This window comes from Bombina bombina, chromosome 4, assembly GCF_027579735.1.
Source record: "Bombina bombina isolate aBomBom1 chromosome 4, aBomBom1.pri, whole genome shotgun sequence".
Classification (NCBI taxonomy): domain Eukaryota; kingdom Metazoa; phylum Chordata; class Amphibia; order Anura; family Bombinatoridae; genus Bombina; species Bombina bombina.
In genome coordinates, this window is record NC_069502.1 from 488,329,716 (window position 1) to 488,354,656 (window position 24,941).

General features: G+C 35.0%; 1 protein-coding gene across 9 annotated transcripts in view; it reads left to right on the plus strand.

Moving 5' to 3' along the window:
• The window catches only part of MLIP (muscular LMNA interacting protein), an 868,816-nt gene that overhangs the window by 736,480 nt on the left and 107,395 nt on the right, over positions 1-24,941 (plus strand). Inside the window, exon 14 of one of the 9 annotated variants that reach the window (XM_053710393.1) lies at positions 5,203-5,612. The exons of the other annotated variants lie outside the window; for them this stretch is intronic. Within the exon in view, the coding sequence (XP_053566368.1) occupies positions 5,203-5,238 (36 nt within the window). The 3' untranslated portion in view covers positions 5,239-5,612. Of the gene's footprint in view, positions 1-5,202; positions 5,613-24,941 lie in introns of those variants that run through there. 9 annotated transcript variants of the gene reach the window in all.

Genomic DNA, 24,941 nt, shown 5'->3' on the forward strand with positions numbered 1-24,941 from the left:
ACATGTATCAATATTGTGAACATTGTTTTGAAATAACTTGCATTATGATAGAAATGATACAATAATTGCTTTACAAAAGAGAAATTGTATCAATGAATGAGTGAGTAGCGTCATGTTTTTAAGCAACCAATCAGAGGTGAATTACTGTTTTAAGTAAACGGGGGTGTGTAACAGTGGGTCATACAGCTTGGACTACGGCGATTAGCGCTACGTTGGTGGAAATGAATGTTTAAGGCAGATACACAACTTGTCTTCATGCTGCCGCAAATGTTTTTGAATATATGGAAATAAAGTTTTTGGATTTTTAAAGAGCTCCCCGGGTGAATTGTTCTTCATTCATTTATTTTACAGGTACTTTTGTATTTATTTTAGCTAGGTAGTTATTAAATAGTTATAACTATTTAATAACTATTGTACCTAGTTAAAATAAATACAAACTTGCCTGTAAAATAAAAATAAACCCTAAGCTAGCTACAATGTAACTAATAGTTATATTGTAGCTAGCTTAGGGTTTATTTTATAGGTAAGTATTTAGTTTTAAATAGGAATAATGTAGTTAATGATAGCAATTTTATTTAGATTTATTTAAATTATATTTAAGCTAGGGGATGTTAGGGTTAGGGTTAGACTTAGGTTTAAGGGTTAATACATATAGTATAGTGGCGGCGATGTTGGGGGAGGCAGATTAGGGGTTAATAAATGTAGGTAGGTGGCGGCGATGTTAGGGATGGCAGATTAGGGGTTAATAATATTTAACTAATGTTTGCGAGGCGGGAGTGGCAGATTAGGGGTTAATAAATATAATGTAGGTGTTGGCGATGTTGGGGGCAGCAGATTAGGGGTTTATAAATATAATGTAGGTGGCGGCGGTGTAGATTAGGGGTTAACAATTTTCACCACTTGAGGGTGTTAGTTCATGTGTGTCATATAGATAACACTGTGCTCACGCACGTGGAGTTCAAGTGAGCCAGCTCTGATTGGCTAAAATGGATGTCTGTCAAAAGAACTGAAATAAGGGGGCAGTTTGCAGAGGCTTAGATACAAGGTAATCATTCCAAGTTTATAAAAACCCGGCTTGTGAGGGCGATATGGCTGCGTTAAGCTCCATACCGCGCCAAAAACAAGCAGTGTTTCGACGTGCTGGTGCACGCTTTTCCCATAGACATCAATGGGGAGAGCCGGCAAAAAAAAAGTCTAACACCTGCGATCGCGGAAACAAAAGCTCTGTAAGGCAGCCCCATTGATGTCTATGGGGAAAAAGAAAATACAGTTTAAACCTAACACCCTAACATAAATCCCGAGTCTAAACACCCCTAATCTGCTGCCCCTTGCATCGCCAACGCCTGTCTACAGTTATTAACCCCTAATCTGCCGCTCCTGATATTGCCGCCACCTAAATAAATTATGAACCCCTAATGTGCCGCTCCCGATATTGCCGCCACTATACTAAAGTTATTAAGCCTTATTCCGCCACACACCAAAAATTCCCACAACTATATTAAAGTTATTAACACCTATTCCGCCACTCCCCACATCGCCTCAACTACTTACAGTTATTAACCCCTAAACCTCTGGCCTCCCACATCACTAAATAAACCTATTAACCCCTAAACCGCCAGACCCCCACATCGCAACAACATAAATTAAACTATTAACCCCTAAACCTAACGTAACCCTAATCCTAACCTTAACATAATGAAATTAGATCTAAATTAAATTTACAATTATTAACTAAATAATTCCTATTTAAAACTATATACTTACCTGTGAAATAAAACCTGAGGTAGCTACAATATAACTAATACCTGTACTTACATTGTAGCTAGTTTAGGTTTTATTTTTATTTCACTAGTAAGTTTGTATTTATTTTAACTAGGTAGACTAGTTAGTAAACTATTTACTACCTAGCTAAAATAAATACAAACTTACCTGTGAAATAAAACCTAACCTGCCTTACACTAAAACCTAACATTACAAAAAAAAACAACCTATTATTACAAAAAATAAAACAACTACCATTACAAAAAAAACACACAAAATTATTAAAAAAATAAAGACTATTCCTTTTCTAATACCCTTAAAAAAAACACACCCCAAAATAAAAAAGCCTAATCTAGAATAAACTACCAAAGGCCCTTAAAAGGGCCTTTTGTAGGGCATTGCCCTGAGTTAAACAGCTCTTTTGCTCCAAAAAAATACAAACACCCCCTAACACTATACAAACCCACCCCCCAAAAACTACCAAGGGCCCTTAAAAGAGCCTTTTGTAGGGCATTGCCCTGAGTTAAACAGCTCTTTTGCTCCAAAAAAATACAAACACCCTCTAGCACTATACAAACCCCACCCACCCAAACTACCAAGGGCCCTTAAAAGGGATTTTTGTGTGGCCCTTAAAGGGCCTTTGTAGGGCATTGCCCTAAGTTAAACATCTCTTTTGCTAAAAAACAAAACATTGAAGGGGCCGCCTGGATGAAGACTTCTCGCCGCCTGGATCAGGACTTCAATTCCAAGCGGGACTTAAAAAACTGTAAGTGGATCAACAGGGGGTTAGTGTTAGGCTTTTTTAAGGGTTTTTTGGGTGTTTTTTTTTTTAGTTTAGGGTCTGGGCAGTAAAAGAGCGAAATGCTCTTTTAAGGCCAATGCCCATACAAATGCCCTTTTCAGGACAATGGGTAGCTTAGGATTTTTAGAATTAGGTTTTTTATTTTGGGGGGTTAGTTGGGTGGTGGAATTTATTGTTGGGGGTCTTTGTATTCTTTTTACAGGTAAAAGAGCTGATATTTTCGGAGCAATGCCCCACAAAAGGCCCTTGGTAGTTTATTGTAGGCTAAGGTTTTTTATTTTATTTTGGGTGGTCTTTTTATGTTTTGATAGGGCTATTAGATTAGGTGTAATTATTTTTTATTTTGGATAATTTTATTTTTTATATTCCTTCATTTAAGTGTTTGTTAATATAGGTAACTTAATATTTCTTGTTTTTGTGTTTAGATACTTTGTAATTTTTAGAGTAGTGTTAGAATTTTTTTCATATGTAGTTTAGTTTAATTTAATTTAATTTAATTGGTAGTTAGTTTAATTTTAGTTTAATTATTATATTAGTTTAATTGGTAGCTTAAACTTTGTTTTTTAATTTGACAGATAAGGTTTAATTTAATTTAGTTTATTACGATGTGGGGGCTTTCGGTTTAGGGGTTAATAGTTTAGTATATTTCGTTGTGGGTGGGCTTGTGGTTTAGTGGTTAATTGGTTTATTATAGTGGTGGCGGTGTAGGGGTTAATACGTTTATTATAGTGGTGACAATGTCGGGGAATGGTGGAATAGGGATTAATATTTTTTTAGTGGCGTTGATGTCGGGAGCGGCAGATTAGGGGCTAAAAACTTTAAAATGGTGTTTGTGATGTGGGAGGGCCTCGGTTTAGGGGTTAATAGGTAGTTTATGGGTGTTGGTGTACTTTTTAACACTTTAGTTATGATTTTTATTTTACAGCTTTGTAGTGTAAAACTCAAAAATACTGACTTTAGATGGCGGAACAGATCTTGTCATTTTAGGCTGTAATGCTTGCTTTTTAGCCTCACCTAAAACTCGTAACACCGGCGCTATGGGAATCCCATGAAAAAACTTTATTTTTAGGAGTGTGATACTGACGTTGCATTACAGGCTAAAAGGCTTGTGGTACACCTATACCGACAAGGCTTGTAATGGCTGCGTTAGGGAAAATGATGTGTTATGGGCCACAACGCTGCTATTTGACTCATAATACAAAACTCGTAATCTAGGTGTATCTTTTTAAACAATAAAAATTCTGGTGTAGACAGTCCATTTAACCAAAGTTCTAAGGTTGTGCTAACCTGATGAAAAATAATTTCACTTGCGCTCAATCGATCATGTTTACTTTCAATGCGATAAACCCCTTTTTAAACAGTTAGGGCTCCATGTACTAAGCAGTCAGCGAGCTACCCGCAACAAATCTTGCGTCAAAACTCGCAAACTGATATGTACAAAGCCGTCAATTATGTTAAAACTCGCATCTTTAAAATTGCGAGCGTACTTATCCGCCAAACCTCGCTACCTCTCCATTTTTTACTGTAATTAGACACATTTGACCACCAACTCGCCAAAAACAAATGTACTAAAAAATCTATTTGCCCGCTCGCGTCAATCTCCGCCCCCACCTCGTTATTTTTTCCTCGCCACCTTTTAGGTGGCGGGCAAGGTACAAAACAATAGGAAAGTCACTCTAGACGCCAGTCTAGACATATATAAAAGGCAGTAATATCAGCATTGTACTTACATTGTTCATTTCAGCAGCTATGGAGAGACTTCTGTTTTTGTTTATTCTCCGTGTGATGCAAATCCGGGCTAGAAGACAGAATACTGGAAATGTAGCTAATCATATCGTTAGAAGAAGGAGAGTTTGTGTCCCCCGTGTATTCCTTCCACGGGTTGGTTTGCACGGCCTTTCTGACCGAGAGATCATACAAAGATTCCGGCTTGATCGTGAATCGATATTACACCTGTATCGAGAGATTGAAGATCATTTAGAGCCGATGACTGCTCGTTCACAAGCTATTCCGGGACTTCTGAAACTATTAGCTGCATTGCATTTTTTTGCAACAGGCTCCTTTCAGGCAGTTTCTAGCGTCATTATTGGAATGAGTCAATCTGCTTTTTCACGCCACTTATCCAAAGTAATAGGGGCTATGATGGTTATTTTTCATCGATATGTTTGTTTGCCATCTACCCCTGAAGAATGGCAATCTATCAAGTCAAATTTCTATAGGATGGCTGGGATGCCCAATGTCCTAGGTGCCATAGACTGTACCCATGTTGCTGTAAGACCACTTCAAGCTCGTGAGGAGATCTATAGGAATAGAAAGCATTTCCATTCCTTGAATGTCCAGATGGTCTGTGACCCCAACATGAGGATTATCAGTGTCCGTTCTAACTTTCCTGGCTCCTGTCATGATTCTTACATCTTAAGGCAGACTGGGTTATACCGGAAGTTCGAGGACGGAAATATGCCTGAAGGATGGCTTCTAGGTAAGCATAACTGGCGTCTAATTTGTCTCTCATTTCAATGTACAAAAATTGCGCCCAATTTGTCGACTGTAATCTGTATAGTTTAAATTTGTATTGTATAGTTCTGAATCTTTATAATTATTATTATATTAATATTTATATGTATTATATCTTCTATTAGGAGATGGAGGGTACACATGTACAGAATGGCTGTTGACTCCCTATAACAACCCACAGACCAGAAGTCAAGTACGTTTCAATGAAGCTCACCGATCTACCAGGGGGATTATTGAGAGGACTTTCGGTCTTTTGAAAATGTGTTTTCGATGTCTTGATCGTTCTGGTGGTGCTATGCAGTATGCACCAGAGAAAGTTGCAAAAATTATATTGGTTTGCTGCATACTGCACAATATAGCAATTAAAAGAGGCTGTCCATTAGAAGATGAAGATCCAATAGATGCTGATGATTTACCAGAAGAAATATGTGTAGAACAAGCTAATAGGCGTGGAAATGCAACAAGGGACATGGTTTCAGAACAATATTTTGAAGATTAAAGTTTCAGTTGATCAATAAAAAACTTTCTTTATTAACTTGTCTCCATTTTTTTTTAAGAATTAAGGTTATTAAAAATCACTCATGATAAACAGTTAAATACATAACAGTTGTTCCTCTTCAATTATCAAAGGTTTCAAATAAATAAAGTTTATGATCAAAGTTATTACAGACAATATATTATAGGTAATACATTGTCTTTGTGACATCACACTAGTGTCTACAGCTGCTCTCACTCTTTTACATAATGTGATTAGTGTAATGTAATCCCTCCATAGCTGATGCTAATTCATTGTATTGTGTCATTGAATTGTAGCTGTAACAAGCGACAGTATATTCAATAGTGCTTTATGTTATCAGGATTTTTGAGTTAAAAAAGACTTGCTAATTTGATTTGTTTTATTCTAACCTCAATTTTTAACAGCTACTAGGTTTTCCCATATTCAAATAAATACCTTAAGGGCTTACTCTTAACACTTATTTTCTTATCCTTAATAATATATTTTTCCATTCAAGATTTGTTAAAAGAATAGTGGCATATAGAAAATAATGGCAAATAAATTATTTTATTACAAAATTACAATCTTTAAACATTATATATTAATAATTGTAAACCAAAGTAACTTTTAATACATATAAACACATATGAAAAAAAAGAAAATGTTTAGAAACAAAATAACAATTGAAAACCAAAATAAATTTTAACACATATAAACACATATGAAACAAAGAAAATGTTTAGAAAAAAATAACAATTGTAAACCAAAGTACATTTTAATACATATAAACACATCTTAAAAAAATAAAATGTTTAGAAACAAAATAAAAATTGTAAACCAAAATAAATTTTAATACATATAAACACATCTGAAACAAAGAAAATCTTTAGAAACAAAATAACAATTGTAAACCAAAGTAAATTTTAATACATATCAACACATCTGAAACAAAGAAAATGTATAGAAACCAAATATCATTTGTAATAACTATAAACATCGATATTTACAAACCTTCATAAAATACATTAATCTACATATACATTATATTTTTTTCTATTTTTCGGGGATACATATCTATATCAATGCGCTAATGATTGACATAACGATTAATCACGTCATCGTCAAACATGTCGCGTCCTGAACCTTTTGGTGCTGGAGAATTGGTGATATTAGTTTATGCCATGGATAAATATTTCCCTAAACGGATTGGTGGTGTGAGGGGAGTGAGACAGGAATGCAGAGACAAAATTATATACGAGATGCTGAGAAGAATGCATCGTATTTCAAAAATTAAAAGAACAAGACGACAGTGTCTTAGAAAATATAGTGATTTGAAGAGAAGAGAACCGAAGTACTATAAATCGATTCGAAGATTGATAAGGACATGTAAGTTTCAAAATTATATATGAAATAATTTTTTATAATATAAAAAAAGGGTTTATTTTTGAACTGCGTCATCATTGACGAATCCAGGACAATATTAGTTTCTGAGTGTTACTTTGACTATATTAGTATATACAATTGCAAAAAGTTAAAAAAGTAAGCATGCAGAACTGAGTTAGTAGATTAAAATTTAACTATATTACTATATACACTTAAAAGGTTAGAAAAGTTAGCATACAAAAATGAGTTAGTAGAGTAAAATATAACTATATTATTATATAGAAAAACATTTTATCATCCCGCAGCTCCAGAAAAAAAAAGAGAAATACTGTGGAGAGTCTTTTTTTCTTAAAAGCAAGAGTAAATTTTATTTTCAAAAAATGTTTAAAAAGAAGCATGTAAAAACATGTAAGCCATGTAGGCTAGTCGCAGGCCTGCAACAAGGTGTTCAGAACCCAACGCCAAACATGTTTCGGGCCAAGCTTCAGCCCTTGTTCACTGGCATGATTTGGGTTCACACCTGCTAGTGCTATTTAAAGATAAGGTGCTTAAAATGATTGCAGGCACCTGTACAATGTTAACTCTTTGTAGAATCTTAAACATATAGCAGTAAGAAGTACCAGTACATTTTACCTTATATCTATAACTTTGTTAAATTCAAAGGATGTTTTCAAGCAATATTTAAATTAAATTTAGAATATTATATTTTACATTTGTAATCTGCAGTATACCTTATAACAAATTTTGTAAAGTCAGTAAAATAAATCTACATCCATAATTGAATTTAGACCTGAGGGGTGTTTTGTCTGTAAATTGAAGATCCAAAACACTTCTCTCTGGTCCAAACGCCTTTCCCTGTCTCCCCCTCTACTATGTCTTGGTATGTGATCTATGCCTTGTACTGTTAATAGGGATTCATTAGAATTGTGTTCCTGTCTAAAGTGCTTTGCTATGGGAGTTGTACTGTCAGAATTCCCTATACCCCTCAAATGTTGCAAAACTCTATCACGTAGGGCACGTTTCGTGCGCCCCACGTACTGCTTTTTGCATCCCTGACATGTCAGGAGATAGATAACATGTGTGGTGTTACATGTGATTCTGTAACGTATGTCAAATTCTTTGCCTGTTGTGCTTGATTTAAATTTTATTCCTTGTTCTATGTGTAGGCAAGTTTTACAAATTTTACCATTACATTTGTTACATCCTAGTCTTTGGGTGAGCCATGTCTGTTTATTGTTGCTAGGCAACATTGACGGAGCAAGAATGTTACCTAAAGTTTTTGCTCTACGGGCTGAAAAGAAGCAACCTTCATTAACAATTTTCTTTAATTTAGTGTCACTTTCTAAGATGGGTAAGCAACCACGTACAATATCACAAATTTTGTTAAAATCTCTGCTGTAATTTGTGATAAAAGTGGGCTTGTTATGTTGTCTTTGTTTTTTTGGTGTGTCTTTGTATACCAAATCATCTCTGTTGATAAGATCTACTTTTTTCTTTGTTTTAATAAGAAGGTCTGTTTTGTAACCCCTGGCCTCCAATTGTTGATTGGTCTGTTCGGCATGCATTTGAAATTTTGTTTCTGTTGTGCAATTACGTTTTGTCCTAATTAGTTGTCCATATGGAATAGATTCAATGGTGTGTTTAGGGTGACATGAAGAAGAGTGCAGAATGGTGTTACCTGCTGTGCTTTTTCTAAAAAGTTCTATATCAATAGAATGTGTATCATTGTTGGATGTTAAAGTGACATCCAAAAAGTTTATAGTGTTAGTATTTTCAGTCATAGTGAAGGATAAGTTGAGTTTGTTGCTGTTGACATAGTCAAGAAACCTGGCAACTGATTGCTGGTCTCCATCCCACACCAACACCAAATAGTCAATGTACCTGCCAAAAAAAACAATGTGATCTCGGAAGGGATTAGTATCTCCAAAGACGTGGCACCGTTCCCAGAACCCCATATAGAGGTTAGCATAGGAAGGGGCAAATTTAGCCCCCATGGCGGTGCCACGTCTCTGGAGATAGTAATGATCCTCAAACATAAAAAAATTATGTGTAAGAAGATATTCAACAGCTGTCTGAATGAATTGATAGGTGAAAAAGTCATACGAGGTATGGTGAGTAAGAAAAAAATGAAGTGCTTCCAAACCTAAAGTATGAGGAATAGTGGTATACAGTGAAGTAACGTCTAGAGTGACAAATCTGTAAGAGTCACACCATGTAACATGTTTGATTTTTTCAATGAATGATGTTGTGTCTTTCAAGTAACCATATAAATCAACAACTATAGGTTGTAAGTAAGTGTCAACCAAATCAGATAAACTTTCATTTAAAGAACCTATGCCTGCCACTATTGGGCGGCCTGGGGGGTGTATAGAATCTTTGTGTAGCTTTGGAAGCTGATGAAATATGGGGACACAAGGATTTTTAGGCAGTAAATACTCCATGACCTTATCAGAAAAAACTCCATCTAGTCTTGCTTTGTGTATTATTTCTGACAGAATCTTACTGTATAGCTTGGTAGGGTCAGATGGAAGTGGTTGGTATACATCTTTATTTGTAAGTTGTCTATTAGCTTCAATTAGGTAATCTTTCCTGTTTAAGATTACTGTATTACCACCTTTATCTGATTCCCTAATAACTATACTCTGATCGTCTTTGAGTGTCTGGATAGCTTTTCTCTCTTGAGATGTCAAATTGCTGTCTTTGTATGTATTTCTCTTTTTGTTCTTGTTGTTTAATGCAATTAATTGTGTTTCAAGAGTTTGTTGAAATACTTGTAAATGTTGACCCCTACTGTGAATGGGGTAAAATACACTTTTTTCTTTAAACCTTTTCAGATTAATATCTTTCTCTGAAGGACCAGATCTGGCTGTTTGCGTAGAGTCATTCTCCTCAATGAGTTCTTGCATATCTACCATTGCGGTATAGTCATTGAAATTAAAATTAGGAGTTTGTTGAACGCAAACAGCCTGATCATTTACTTCTTCATTTACACTTTCATCATCATTAGCAAAGTGTTTTTTCAAGGTTAAGCTTCTGACGAATCTGTTTACGTCTAACACTGTGGAGAAAAGGTTAAAATTACAACTAGGTGCAAAGTTAAGGCCCCTTTGTAATAGAGAGATTTCTTGTTCAGTGAGGCATCTAGAGGACAAATTGACTACATTATTTATTGACGATTTGTCCTGTAAGACACCTTCTTTCTTTGGGGATAGCGACTGTTTCCTACTTCTTCTGCCTCTGCCCCTGTGCCCTCTACGTACTTTCTTTTTGTTTTTAATTTTGTATTGGGTTTGGAAAGGCCCACCCCGTTTTTTGACTGTGTGATGTTAGAGGTGGAAGGAATGTCTAACACAGAAATAGATTCCTTAACTGGTAAAGAATTACTAACTTGATGTGAGGGTGTTTCCTGATCTGAAGTGTCATATTCGTATTCTGTCTCACTGAATGTGACTTTTTTGTCTTGTTTTAGACCTGATCTCCTGTGTGTGTTAGTATGTTGTGTTTTATTTTTGAAAAATGTTTTATAGTCACTATTGTGACTCCATCTATAAACCTTATTCAATTCATAGTCTAATTTATCTCTATGCATTTTTTGTTGTTTAAAAAGCCATAGATCTTTTTTGAAAGACCTCATGTTTTCTTGAAATTGTCTATCATACTCTTTGAACTCCTGGTGACGTTGATGTTTTTTGAGTTCTACTTGCAGTTCTTGCATATGTTGAATTAATTGTAACCTCTGTTTCTTTTTATATTCTATTAACAGATTTATAAGAGATCTAGAGCAAGTAGTTAAAACCTCATTCCACTTGTTTATGAAATCTTGACAAGTGACTTGAAAAGATGGAAATTTGGATATTCTTAAACCCCTTGGAATTCTGGAGTTTGTTTGGTATATTTGGAAGGTTTTAATGTCCAACTCTAATCTTATATCCCTTTTTCTAAGATTATCCATCTGTTGAAATAAATCATCCAATACAGTTTATATGTCCTCCAGGATGTCCTCCATATCAGAGGAATCTTGATCTAGTGTAATGTCTTTTAAAACATATATTTCATCCATGTTTGAAATAGGAGGTTTGTTTAAAGCAGCAAAGAGTATAGACAATTGATATTATTTTCGATTGAAAGTGGAAAAAGAAAGGGTTATAAATCACTTTCCCATTCACATGAAGTGAAAAAGTTCAATTATGGTCTCTGTATTGCTGTAATATGAAGTCCCAATAAAGTACTCTTGTGTGGTAGAGAAAACTTTTCCAAATTTCGTAAAACACTCACTTCTTTAACAGAAATAAAATGAAGAATTTTAACACTATTGTGAAGTCATATCCCGTAGAGCACACAATTATGGAAATGTTTCCCAATACAGGTTTGTATGTATAAATGGTTAAACAGTCTTTTATGCACGGAGGCAAAAAGGAGAGAGAAAGAAAAAACTTTTTTGGCCTTACTTTATGTATCAGGAAAAGCGTTTTCCCCTCGGAATGTAAATCCAGTCCGTCTGTTTCAGCGTGGAGCTCTATACCGACAGCTATGTGTCTAGGTAAGCGTCTTCTGTCCGGAGCGTGAATTCAATTCACCCGCCTCAGCATGTAGCCCTTTGCTCCAGCAACCGTCCCTTCACTGTGACGTAATCAGAAGCCGACTGCGCAGTGCGCAACGTCACTGGACTTGTTGCCTCCGGGACACATCCGTGAGAAACATCAAAGCCGAGGGGAAAAGAAATATAAGGTAAAAAACAAGTATTTAGTAACATCCAAATAATCCAAATATATTGCGATTTGCTTGTAGATATTCGGGACCGCACTAAATAGGCATACACTGTAATAAATGGGGATGTAAACTATGCTGCCAGCTGTAACCAACGAAATCCAGACAGGAGGTAATGCAAAAAGAAACAGCGGCGCTGAAATACATACCCCAAAGTTTTGATTTCTTGAGCCTCTCTTCAGCGGTCCCCTTTAGAGAATGTTCCTTTATTTGATAAGTTTTCTCTCTTCTGTGTGCAGGGATAGATGATCTCTATTAGTATATACCATTGAAACATGCAGAACTGAGTTAGTAGAATAAAATATAAATATATTACTATATACCTTTGAAACATGTTAGAAAAGTAAGCATGCAGGACTGAATGTTTTGAAAACAAAAAATTACTTGGAATAATTCAATTTATTTTTTTATTCCAATTTTTTTTTATATATATGTTTATAGATATGAGAAGTAGGAGAATGAAGTGTGAACACCCACCATGCTACCTAAGGTCAATGTTGGTGCAAACACCCAGAAGTGAAGCTCTTTCTCCACCTTTGCCAATAACACTATTGGATATTGAATTATCTCCAAATCCATATGAAATTTTTCATAAAAAGACACAGACAGGTAATGACTTATTATTTAACTTTTAAATCATATATTTTAGGTTTTGGCTTAAAAAGTTTTAGCATGCAATATTAATCAAGTTGCTAATTTACTTCTATTATCATTTTTTTCCTCATTATCTTTCTATCTTTATTTGAAAAAGAAGGCATCTAAGCTAAGGAGCCAGCCAATTTTTTGTTGAGCACCATGGACAGCACTTTTTGATTGGTTCTGTCCAATTAGCAAGTACAACACAGTTGGTTCACCAAAAATGGGCTGGCATCTAAACTTACATTCTTGATTTTCAAATAAAGATACAAAAAGAATGAAGTAAAATAGAAAGTTTATTTAAATTGCATGTACTATCTGAATCATGAAACTTAGAAATTGGGTTCAATGTCCCTTTTAATGATTATTATTATAGTTTTAAATAATATATCCTAGGTTTTTGATTTAATAGTTTTCTATCTTTATCTTTGTAATTACGTTCATAGATATTACCATGGAAGACATGGAAAATAGTATGGAAATGGAAGAATTTCAAAATCCTGATAGTGTGCCAATATTTGAAGCCTTGAGTTCAGATGATACTCAACCAAGGATAGAAGTTTTACCAACAATGATGGTAGATAAAGGTATGTTTCATACTCAGTAATCTTAAATCTAAGAAAATCAAAGTTTTAACTAATAAATATTGTATATTTCAAATAGGAGTTGGCTCAGATGCTTTAAAGGAGTGGACATAAGTGTAGAAGCTAATATAGTAGATAACCTAGATAACAGCACATCAGGAGGTAATATTTGTGATGAAAAACCCTATCATACATTGCATATGTATATGAAAATTGAATTAAAATTTGCTTTGCATTTATTTTTCTACAGATTTATCTTCAAAATCAACTATTGAAACTGCAGACAAAAGTACTCAGAGTTGTCTTGAAGATCATGTTAAACAAAAAATTTCTAAAATTAGGGCAACTTTGGGAATGTTAATGGAGCAAGTAGATTTTTTATACCGTAAATATGTTATTTGATTTCATTTTTTGTTTTGTCATGATGATTGTCAGAAGAATGACAATTAATAACTGAGAAAAACTTTTGTGTTGAAGAATCAAAAGTGATTTTTAATTTATGTTAATAAACTTTTTTTTTGGGCATAAAAAAATTTGTCTTTATTAAATAATAACATTTTAAACTTAAAGAACACAAAAACTAACTTATTAAACAATATATCGATGAAAAAAAATTAACAGTGACTAATATAGTGTTATAAATAATAAATTAAATGTTCACTCCAGACGTGGCCTCTTTGGGTCTGTTGTACCCTCCCTTTCACTGACAATAGCCAACAGAGATTGTAATGTCCTTTCACTGATGGTTAAAGCTCTGTTAATTTGCTGGTTTTTCTCTTCATCCATCCGCCTCTGCCACTGGAACATTTCTCTTTGCAGCTGTAATTTCTGCATTTCAATCTCATTCCTTTGCATTTCTAGTTCAACATTTTTTTCTGACAGAGCAGCCCAGCAGTCAATATTAGTGTTAATCATATTTTGCATTTCTCTGTGGTCCTCTCTGTATTGCCTTGCAAGTGTCAACATTTCCCTCAATCCAACATCGGCTAATAGTCCTTCTGCCGGTGTATTGTCAATATTTAGCCCACCTGTTTGCAGTGCAATTGGTGGTGCCTGTGTTTCAACAGGTTCCTCAAGGTTTTCCGGTGTGTGAATTTCATCTGGTTGCGCATCTCTAAAATCTTCAAGAATATCTGGAGTCTCACTTCCATCATGCCCTCCTGGTGGTTCATCTTGAATGGGATTTTCCACTATCGGCATGAGATTGATAGTGATCTCCCTTGATGAGTTTTCTTCTTCTAGATCAAGACATAACAAATTGTTAGTAAATAAAAATAAAATGTTCTAAAAACACTTGCAGAAATAGAATAGAAGGAGAGAGCAGATACAACCGTCATACACCAATTTAAGTTATATTATATATATATATACATATGTGATACATACCATCAAATAATGGAGATGAATGTCCAGTCAATCGCTGGAAAAGACGCCCCAAATCACCTATAAAAAAATAAATAAAATAAAAATAAATAAATAAATAAAATAAAAAGGTTTTTTAGTCAATGTAACCATATATTCAAACGCTATTACATTCAGTGAAATTTCTATTTGGAAAATTATTAATGGAAATGAACTTTGCAATTAACTGGACACTGAAGCAAAAATAATATTTTGTAGAATAAGATATATAACATGGAATTTCAATCAACTTTCTAATGTAATACTATGATCAATTCTCAAAAAGAAAATAATGATAACATTTAAACCCATTAGAAAGTTGCTTACAATTGCATGCATGCTCTACACGAATCCTCATTTAAAAAAAATTGTACAGTGTCCCTTTCATGAAAATCTATGATCATTGCTATTTGTCCTTCAAATTACATTCCATCTGTAAAAGATCTCGAACTAGAATATGTCAATAATGACATTTGACATTAAAAAAAATAAAATAAAAATTGATAGATAAAAGAGATAAAACACACAACATTGAAATTATTCATTTGTAAAGTACTTACCAGTTGCTCTACCAACACCAGTTTCTGGAGTGCTGGTCCTTACATCACGAAGTGTGTCCGCCGAGGAAGTTGTGTGTGTAACATTAGATGTGGAGCGTATTAATTGTCCATGTGTAAAACTGGCCAAAGGTCTGGAAAGAGCTGAACTGGGTGGTCTGTAAACCGCAGAAGATGAAGTAGAACAAGTGGGCACTTCGTTACTCCTCACAGGCTCTGCTTGTGTTGTTGGCGTTGCTTTAAAAAAAATAAAAAAAAAATACGTTAGGTTTATTTTTATTTCTAGTTGAAACTGAAAGCTAAAAGTGTTAATAATAATAATCACAGCAGTGAATGAAGGCTCAATCATTAAAGGGACATGCCACCCACCTTTTTTATTTTATGATTTAGAAAGAGAATGCAGTTATAAGCATCTTTATAATTTACTTATATTATCTAATTTGTTTTATTCTCTTGATATTCTTTGTTGAAAAGCATTTGATTGCTGCACAAAGAAGCCTCGTGTGATTGGCTCAACATGTGTATTTATTTTTCTTCAACTAAGAATATCTAGAAAATGAAGCCAAAGAAATAATGGAAGTAATTTGTAATGTTGTTTAAATTTCTATTCTCTATCTGAATCATTAAAAAAAGATTTTGGGTTTAGTGGCCCTTTAAAGGGACATGAACAAATAAAATTTCCTTTACAAATTGCATAAGAAAATGATTTTTCAAAAATATTTAATTGTATTATGTTTTTGCCTTCATTGGATTTTTATACTTTGATGAAAAGCAAATCTATACAGGCACAGTAAATGATCATTGGTTGATGCACATAGATGGTTCATGTGACTGCGTCAACTATGTGCATAGCTATATCTGAAAAAAGTATATGTTTATAAAGCGGAGAACAATTTTGAAAGATGTTAAAAATAATATTCTATAGTCAAATAACGCAACATGGAAGTCAATAGATCAGAAATTTAAGAAGGCATGTGATCTGGGGTTAGTCTCATGATTAATGTCGGACATACCATGTTACACAACATCAATATTTTTTTAATAGTTTCAAATTACATTATTTCTATTGTCATTATCTCTCAAAGTTTTCTATGTAATACTGGTTTGAAAATAAACACATGGGTGTTATCTTTAGGGATCACTATATTAATAATCAACAAATCTTTAGTTCCGTTAGACCTTTAAAAAAAGGCAGTATAACAACCATATTATTGTACAATCCCTTATACATATATGCAACATAAATGATTACAGTATTTGGGGCCTAAATGGCTTGTACAATCCCTTATACATATATGCAACATAAATGATTACAGTATTTGGGGCCTAAATGGCTTGTACAATCCCTTATACATATATGCGACATAAATGATTACAGTATTTGGGGCCTAAATGGCCTATATAGATTCAGATACTGAAGCGTAAGAAGTCAGATAATGTTATTTTAAAGAAATATATATTGGAGACAATGACCTATCATAATTTAAAAAAAAACATTTGCGTCAATTATGTTGTACATTTACCTCTTAAATCACTGTCACAATCATCCGTTATGCCAGTGATGATCTCTGGTCCCAGACGCTGAACAAGCTTCTGCTCATAATCATTGAGGTCTGCCACATATGCTGGTCCACCTCCGGTAGCACGTGCCGAATTTTTTTCTCTGGCCAATTTAGCTTTGGCGAAACGTTTAATGTCGTTGTAACGCTTCTTCAGCTGATCGACATCCTTTTTTCCTGGACCTTGGGCACTAACAGCGTCGCTGATCCTTTGCCAGATCTGCTTCCTCCTAGAAAAATTTGTCTGTTTGACACGACATCCAAACAAATAATCATAAGAGTCAATAATCATGTCAATCAAAATGATGTTTTGCTGATTAGAAAAGTGAGGATTCTTGGATTTTGAAGCGGTTTCAGATCCAGATGAAGCCATATCGAATTTGTAAATAAAGATCACAAAAAAGAGCGCTCTGTAATTACTCTCCAAAAATGTTGGAACAATAATAAAGTTGTTTAGAAAAGTTGTACATTTATAGGAGCAAAATTCTATTCCCGCGACTACTATGACGTTCATGACACCTTACATGTCACGTGTTAACAATTGGCCAGACAATTCAACTGAAAGTTAAGTACATCAGCTTAGTCGCGGCGAGCGAGGCGTCAAATTTATCAATATTCCGCCACTGCTCGCGGCGGGCTAGACGTGTCTATTTATTGTGGGATTATTAGTACATAGCAACAGCGGACACTATTTCGCCCGCGGCGAGTAACGGCGAGTTTAGCCGCGTCTAAAATGACGGATGAATTGACGGCTTAGTACATGGAGCCCTTAGAGTGTCACTCAAAATCTGGCCCAAAGTGTTTGATTCAATTTTAATTTTAGCTCTAACCCTTTAGGTGATGTCTTGAGTTGTGGTAACCAGATGAGTGCAAATTTAGTTTGCGCTTGTGCAGTCACGTTTTCTTTCAACTTATTATACACAGATAAGTTATTAACGTGTTCGGAATATTTTAATATTGCATGTTAACATTTGAGTACTACTTGTAAACTAGCCCAATATCGGCTATGCTAGTTGTTTAAATGTAAAAAAAAATAAATGTAAAGTTTTAATAATCATAAAGAAACGGGCACTGCTATGTTGTAACTTTGGTTTTCTTCTCTATTTAGGCCAATTAGGGACAGTAGTATATGAGTCACTGGTGTGTGAAATCAATGATTCTATGGAATATAGCAGTGTCTGGAGCTCCCACTTCCACTTTTAAAAGGAATTGGAAAGCCCATGTATGCAGACTTAAATGACAGGAAAAGGGGACAACATAAATAATGAAAGTATAATGCAATTATGTTTTCTTCATATTACTTAATATTTTATAGTAAAATCTCAAGGTGTTTGATGCCACTGGGTATGGAGGTCATATTTTGTATGTAAACAAGTATGTACTTATGAGTGTGCATAAATTGTTAAAATAACATGTCACAGACAGAATCAGAATGTTTATGGCTAAAAGTATTAATCTGAGTCATAAACTGCAAGGTGATATTTTCTGCAGAACTATATAACATTATTTTTTATTTTTACTGGCCCTTTAAACAAAAGTTAGAATGTTGCACACACATTTTAAATTTGAAACAAATGAATGAATGAGTTAAATTTTGTTTTATTTCGCCCATCCATTATTGCTATAGTGGAGACCTTTTTTTTGCATAAAGAACAGGATGATGGAAAAGAGGGAAAATACATTAATTATAGTGATCTTTTTATTTACAGCCATTTTAATGATATTCATTTATTTTTTTAATATTATTTATAGCTCAATATACAAATTACAGTATATTTTATTTAATTGAAAAAATAGTGCAAGGTGTTAAATGTTGCATTACATATAATAAAAAGTGCAAAAAAGATGTATCAAGCTTTAAAACTTGTTGAAAACTGACAAAAAAACTTTGCAACTGTTTATTAATATAAAATCTGCTGTAGCTTCTTGTTGAGCTCATTATGCTATTTATCATTTTATCTGTGATATATATATATAGTTGTTTGTGTTGTTTGAAATGACAAGGGGATATTTTTTTACTCACCTGTAAAACATTTGTTCCAAAAGCATCATTGGTAAAATCAAAACAAAAAACCTTGCAATTCCAACCCCATAATATCAGACTACATCACTCAACTCTATTTTAATTGTGTAATAATACAATACATCTATATTGTTTTCATAAGTGATGTCTATCAAAGTTGATATGGTTACTTCGTTCTTTGTCACATTTTCGATTCTGTCTATATTTCTAAATAATATTCTTCATAGAAAGAATATTCAAAAGAAGCATAAAGCTTTACAAAGATATACAGAAACAAATATAATATAAACATTTAAAATACACACAATTTTTTTGCATGTAAAGATATTTACTAAAATTTGAAGTGCACATTTTATTTCAAAGTGTAAAAAATAGGTTGTGCGTACCATCCAAGAGTTGCGAGGGCTACCGTTTAAAGACTTACGGCTAGATTTAGAGTTTTGTCGGTAACGACCCGCGAATCTAACGCTGGCTTTTTTCTGGCCGCACCTTTAAAATAACTCTGGTATTGAGAGTCCACAGAATGGCTGCGTTAGGCTCCAAAAAAGGAGCGTAGAGCATATTTAACGCAACTTCAACTCTCGATACCAGAGTTGCTTACGGACGTGGCCAGCCTCAAAAACGTGCTCGTGCACGATTCCCCCATATGAAACAATGGGGCTGTTTGAGCTGAAAAAAACCTAACACCTGCAAAAAAGCCGCGTTCAGCTCCTAACGCAGCCCGATTGTTTGCTATGGGGAAACACTTCCTACGTCTGCACCTAACACCCTAACATGTACCCCGAGTCTAAACACCCCTAACCTTACACTTATTAACCCCTAATCTGCCGCCCCCGCTATCGCTAACCCCTGTATATTATTTTTAACCCCTAATCTGCCGCTCCGTAAACCGCAGCTACTTACATTATCCCTATGTACCCCTAATCTGCTGCCCCTAACACCGCCGACCCCTATATTATATTTATTAACCCCTAATCTGCCCCCCACAACGTCACAGTTAGCTACCTACAATAATTAACCCCTAATCTGCCGACCGCAAAGAGCCGCCACCTACATTATAGCTATGTACCCCTAATCTGCTGCCCCTAACACCGCCGACCCCTATATTATATTTATTAACCCCTAATCTGCCCCCCCTCAACGTCGCCTCCACCTGCCTACACTTATTAACCCCTAATCTGCCGAGCGGCCAGCACCGCTACTATAATAAAGTTATTAACCCCTAATCCACCTCACTACCCCTATAATAAATAGTATTAACCCCTAATCTGCCCTCCCTAACATCGCTGACACCTAACTTAAATTATTAACCCCTAATCTGCTCACCGCTATTCTAATAAATGTATTAACCCCTAAAGCTAAGTCTAACCCTAACACTAACACCCCTCTAAATTAAATATAATTTTAATCTAACGAAATTAATTAACTCTTATTAAATAAATTATTCCTATTTAAAGCTAAATACTTACCTGTAAAATAAATCCTAATATAGCTACAATATAAATTATATTTATATTATAGCTATTTTAGGATTAATATTTATTTTACAGGTAACTTTGTATTTATTTTAACCAGGTACAAAAGCTATTAAATAGTTAAGAACTATTTAATAGCTAAAATAGTTAAAAAAATTACCTGTAAAATAAATCCTAACCTAAGTTACAATTAAACCTAACACTACACTATCAATAAATAAATTAAATAAAATACCTATAATTATCTACAATTAAACCTAACACTACACTATCAATAAATAAATTAAATACAATTCCTACAAATAAATACAATGAAATAAACTAACTAAAGTACAAAAAATAAAAAAGAACTAAGTTACAAAAAATAAAAAAATATTTACAACCATTAGAAATATATTACAACAATTTTAAACTAATTACACCTACTCTAAGCCCCCTAATAAAATAACAAAGCCCCCCAAAATAAAAAAATGCCCTACCCTATTCTAAATTACTAAAGTTCAAAGCTCTTTTACCTTACCAGCCCTGAACAGGGCCCTTTGCGGGGCATGCCCCAAGAAGTTCAGCTCTTTTGCCTGTAAAAAAAACATACAATACCCCCCCCAACATTACAACCCACCACCCACATACCCCTAATCTAACCCAAACCCCCCTTAAATAAACCTAACACTAAGCCCCTGAAGATCTCCCTACCTTGAGTCGTCTTCACCCAGCCGAGCCAAATTCTTCATCCAAGCGGAGCAAGAAGAGGTCCTCCATTCGGTAGAAGTCTTCATCCAAGCGGGGCAGAAGAGGTCTTCCATCCGATTGAAGTCTTCATCCAAGAGTCATCTTCTATCGTCATCCATCTGGAGCGGAGCGGCAGCATCCTGAAGACCTCCGACGCGGAACATCCATCCTGGCCGACGACTGATTGGATCAGCCAATCGGATTGAACTTGATTCTGTTTGGCTCATTCCATCAGCCAATCAGAATATTCCTACCTTAATTCCGATTGGCTGATAGAATCCTATCAGCCAATCGGAATTCGAGGGACGCCATCTTGGATGATGTCATTTAAAGGAACCATCATTCGTCGTTCAGTCGTCGGCCAGGATGGATGTTCCGCTTCGGAGGTCTTCAGGATGCTGCCGCTCCGCTCCGGATGGATGACGATAGAAGATGCCTCTTGGATGAAGACTTCAATCGGATGGAAGACCTCTTCTGCCCCGCTTGGATGAAGACTTCTACCGGATGGAGGACCTCTTCTTGCTCCGCTTGGATGAAGAATTTGGCTCGGCTGGGTGAAGACGACTCAAGGTAGGGAGATCTTCAGGGGCTTAGTGTTAGGTTTATTTAAGGGGGGTTTGGGTTAGATTAGGGGTATGTGGGTGGTGGGTTGTAATGTTGGGGGGGTATTGTATGGTTTTTTTACAGGCAAAAGAGCTGAACTTCTTGGGGCATGCCCCGCAAAGGGCCCTGTTCAGGGCTGGTAAGGTAAAAGAGCTTTGAACTTTAGTAATTTAGAATAGGGTAGGGCATTTTTTTATTTTGGGGGGCTTTGTTATTTTATTAGGGGGCTTAGAGTAGGTGTAATTAGTTTAAAATTGTTGTAATATATTTCTAATGTTTGTAAATATTTTTTTATTTTTTGTAACTTAGTTCTTTTTTATTTTTTGTACTTTAGTCAGTTTATTTCATTGTATTTATTTGTAGGAATTGTATTTAATTTATTTATTGATTGTGTAGTGTTAGGTTTAATTGTAGATAATTATAGGTATTTTATTTAATTTATTTATTGATAGTGTAGTGTTAGGTTTAATTGTAACTTAGGTTAGGATTTATTTTACAGGTAATTTTGTAATTATTTTAACTATTTTAGCTATTAAATAGTTCTTAACTATTTAATAGCTATTGTACCTGGTTAAAATAAATACAAAGTTACCTGTAAAATAAATATTAATCCTAAAATAGCTATAATATAAATATAATTTATATTGTAGCTATATTAGGATTTATTTTACAGGTAAGTATTTAGCTTTAAATAGGAATAATTTATTTAAGAAGAGTTAATTAATTTCGTTAGATTAAAATTATATTTAATTTAGGGGGGTGTTAGTGTTAGGGTTAGACTTAGCTTTAGGGGTTAATATATTTATTAGAATAGCGGTGAGCTCCAGTCGGCAGATTAGGGGTTAATAATTTAAGTTAGGTGTCGGCGATGTTAGGGAGGGCAGATTAGGGGTTAATACTATTTATTATAGGGTTAGTGAGGCGGATTAGGGGTTAATAACTTTATTATAGTAGCGGTGCAGTCCGCTCGGCAGATTAGGGGTTAATAAGTGTAGGCAGGTGGAGGCGACGTTGAGGGGGGCAGATTAGGGGTTAATAAATATAATATAGGGGTTGGCGGTGTTAGGGGCAGCAGATTAGGGGTACATAGCTATAATGTAGGTGGCGGCTCTTTGCGGTCGGCAGATTAGGGGTTAATTATTGTAGGTAGCTGGCTGCAACGTTGTGGGGGGCAGGTTAGGGGTTAATAAATATAATATAGGGGTCGGCGGTGTTAGGGGCAGCAGATTAGGGGTACATAAGTATAATGTAGGTGGCGGTCGGCAGATTAGGGGTTAAAAAAAAATAATCGAGTGGCGGCGATGTGGGGGGGCCTCGGTTTAGGGGTACATAGGTAGTTTATGGGTGTAAGTGTACTTTAGAGTACAGTAGTTAAGAGCTTTATGAACCGGCGTTAGCCCAGAAAGCTCTTAACTACTGACTTTTTTACTGCGGCTGGAGTTTTGTCGTTAGATTTCTAACGCTCACTTCAGACACGACTCTAAATACCGGAGTTAGAAAGATCCCATTGAAAAGATAGGATTCGCAATTGACGTAAGGGGATCTGCGGTATGGAAAAGTCGTGGCTGAAAAGTGAGCGTTAGACCCTTTTTTGAATGACTCCAAATACCGGCGGTAGCCTAAAAGCAGCGTTAGGAGCCTCTAACGCTGGTTTTCATGGCTACCGCCAAACTCCAAATCTAGGCCATAGGGAACAAGGAGGTCTAGGGATGCTGAATATTAATAATTTTAAATTAGTATTTATGCATCGAATATTTGACTGGTAAAAACATGCAGGCAGTAAAAAATGGGTCCTGTTAGAGCATTACCTCTCAGAAGTTACACAGCTAGAAGGGCTGTGCTGGCTCCCAGATGTAGCTGCCTTAACAACTACAATCAGATACCTGTTGCTAGCTGTGCGTGGGTTACCATAATGAAAAAGTTGAATATAGTTTTAACCTCTCCTTCTTCACTAACAGTGATATTACATAACCCGCAAATTGAAATGGGTAACAACCGTTTAATATCTGGACCCAATACCTTGCACAAATTAATACTCCATTATTCAATACTGTCAGGTAATAAATTCAAATTGCAGGCAGAAATACAAGAGCTGGGAAATGGGTTTTTCTAGCAGAGGCTTAAGTATCACCAATTATCTCATTTTTTGCACACTCATAGGAATAAGTCTAACTTGCACAGACCACTGTACGCATTTGAATCTTTATGCTATCCTACAATACAGATACCATGCATAATCTCAATTACGTACAAACTTCTCTTAATGCATACGTGTAGTGCATTACTATTCTACACTAATCAATGTGCAGGAAACCTGGGCATAAATATATCAACGGAAGCATTGAGTACTGCCTTTAAAAGAACATCTAATTCATCCTCTTTAATCAGTATTTTGGACCAACACTAAACTGCTAACTAGATGGTACAGGTTATCTAAAATATACTACCTCAATCTAGTAACCACAGTTGGAGGAACTGCTTAGTAGGAACCATTGAAAATATATGGTGGTCATGCTCAAAAATAAGCTTTTGTGGGAAAATATCTGTAAAGAACTGAATGCAGAATTCTGCCCACTCCCCTCCAGCTCACATAAAAGATGCATTCAGACATCTGAGCAGAATCAATGTCAGTTATTAAGGTATGGGCTGGGCAATATAGCAATATTTCCAATATGTGTTTCTCCATCTTGTTAAAATGCTCAATAAGCAGAGACTCAATGCTTCTCAGTACACTAATCTTAATAGTTGACATAGCTCCAAGCTCTCCACTTATCAACTTAGCGTAGGTTGTAATCAAATGTAAAATATACAGCATATAAACTGTCCATACCATTTTTAATACTTACAGTGGTGGTGGTGGTGATGGTGTGTGTGTGTGTGTGTGCGGGGGGGGGTTGTATGCCTCAGCTCATGAGGGTTGTCATAGGCCTCAGTGCTCCAGATCGATTATCTGGTTCAGGATTCAGCCAATCTGAAATCTGGGGACTCAGTGCAACCTGTAGTTTCAGAAACATCAATATAAAGAGTAAATTGCTTCCCTAACTGCTGATAATTGGCACTCCTCACACAGCTACTAATATTGCAACCATTCAAGGTGCTGCCTAAAGATGCGCCTGACAATACACTTATTTTAACTAACAGAAAAATAATTTATGTTAAAATATAGAAAAAAGTTAAATTGTAGTGAAAATATTTTAGTTTAATTTGTAATTAATGCAAATGTAGCCTTAATATCAGTCCAAGGGGTTCTCAAGTTACCTTCTCTCTCCCATGTGAAATTTTGTATCCCAGAGAGTTTACTTTTTATGGAAGGTCCCTCTTTTTTTCTTAGAAAATTCAGTTAGTTCTGTCCCTCTGAAGTCTGCACTATAATTTATTTCCAAAATAGATGTTTGATTATCTGGCCCAGTAATGAAGGTCTCTGGGAAGCGGAAGCTAACAGTTTTCGATTTTTAACTTAAATAGAAGAAATGCAAAGTGCAATATAATTTGTAAAATATACACATACATATAAAAATTATGAGACTAATTTTTAAAGTTCCACAGTAACCATGAAAGCATAATCAGAATTTCTAAAATCACAATCCTAAATACACTACTGTATACAAAATAAAATACAAAATAGAAAGTGCAAAGTTTAAATGTAATAAA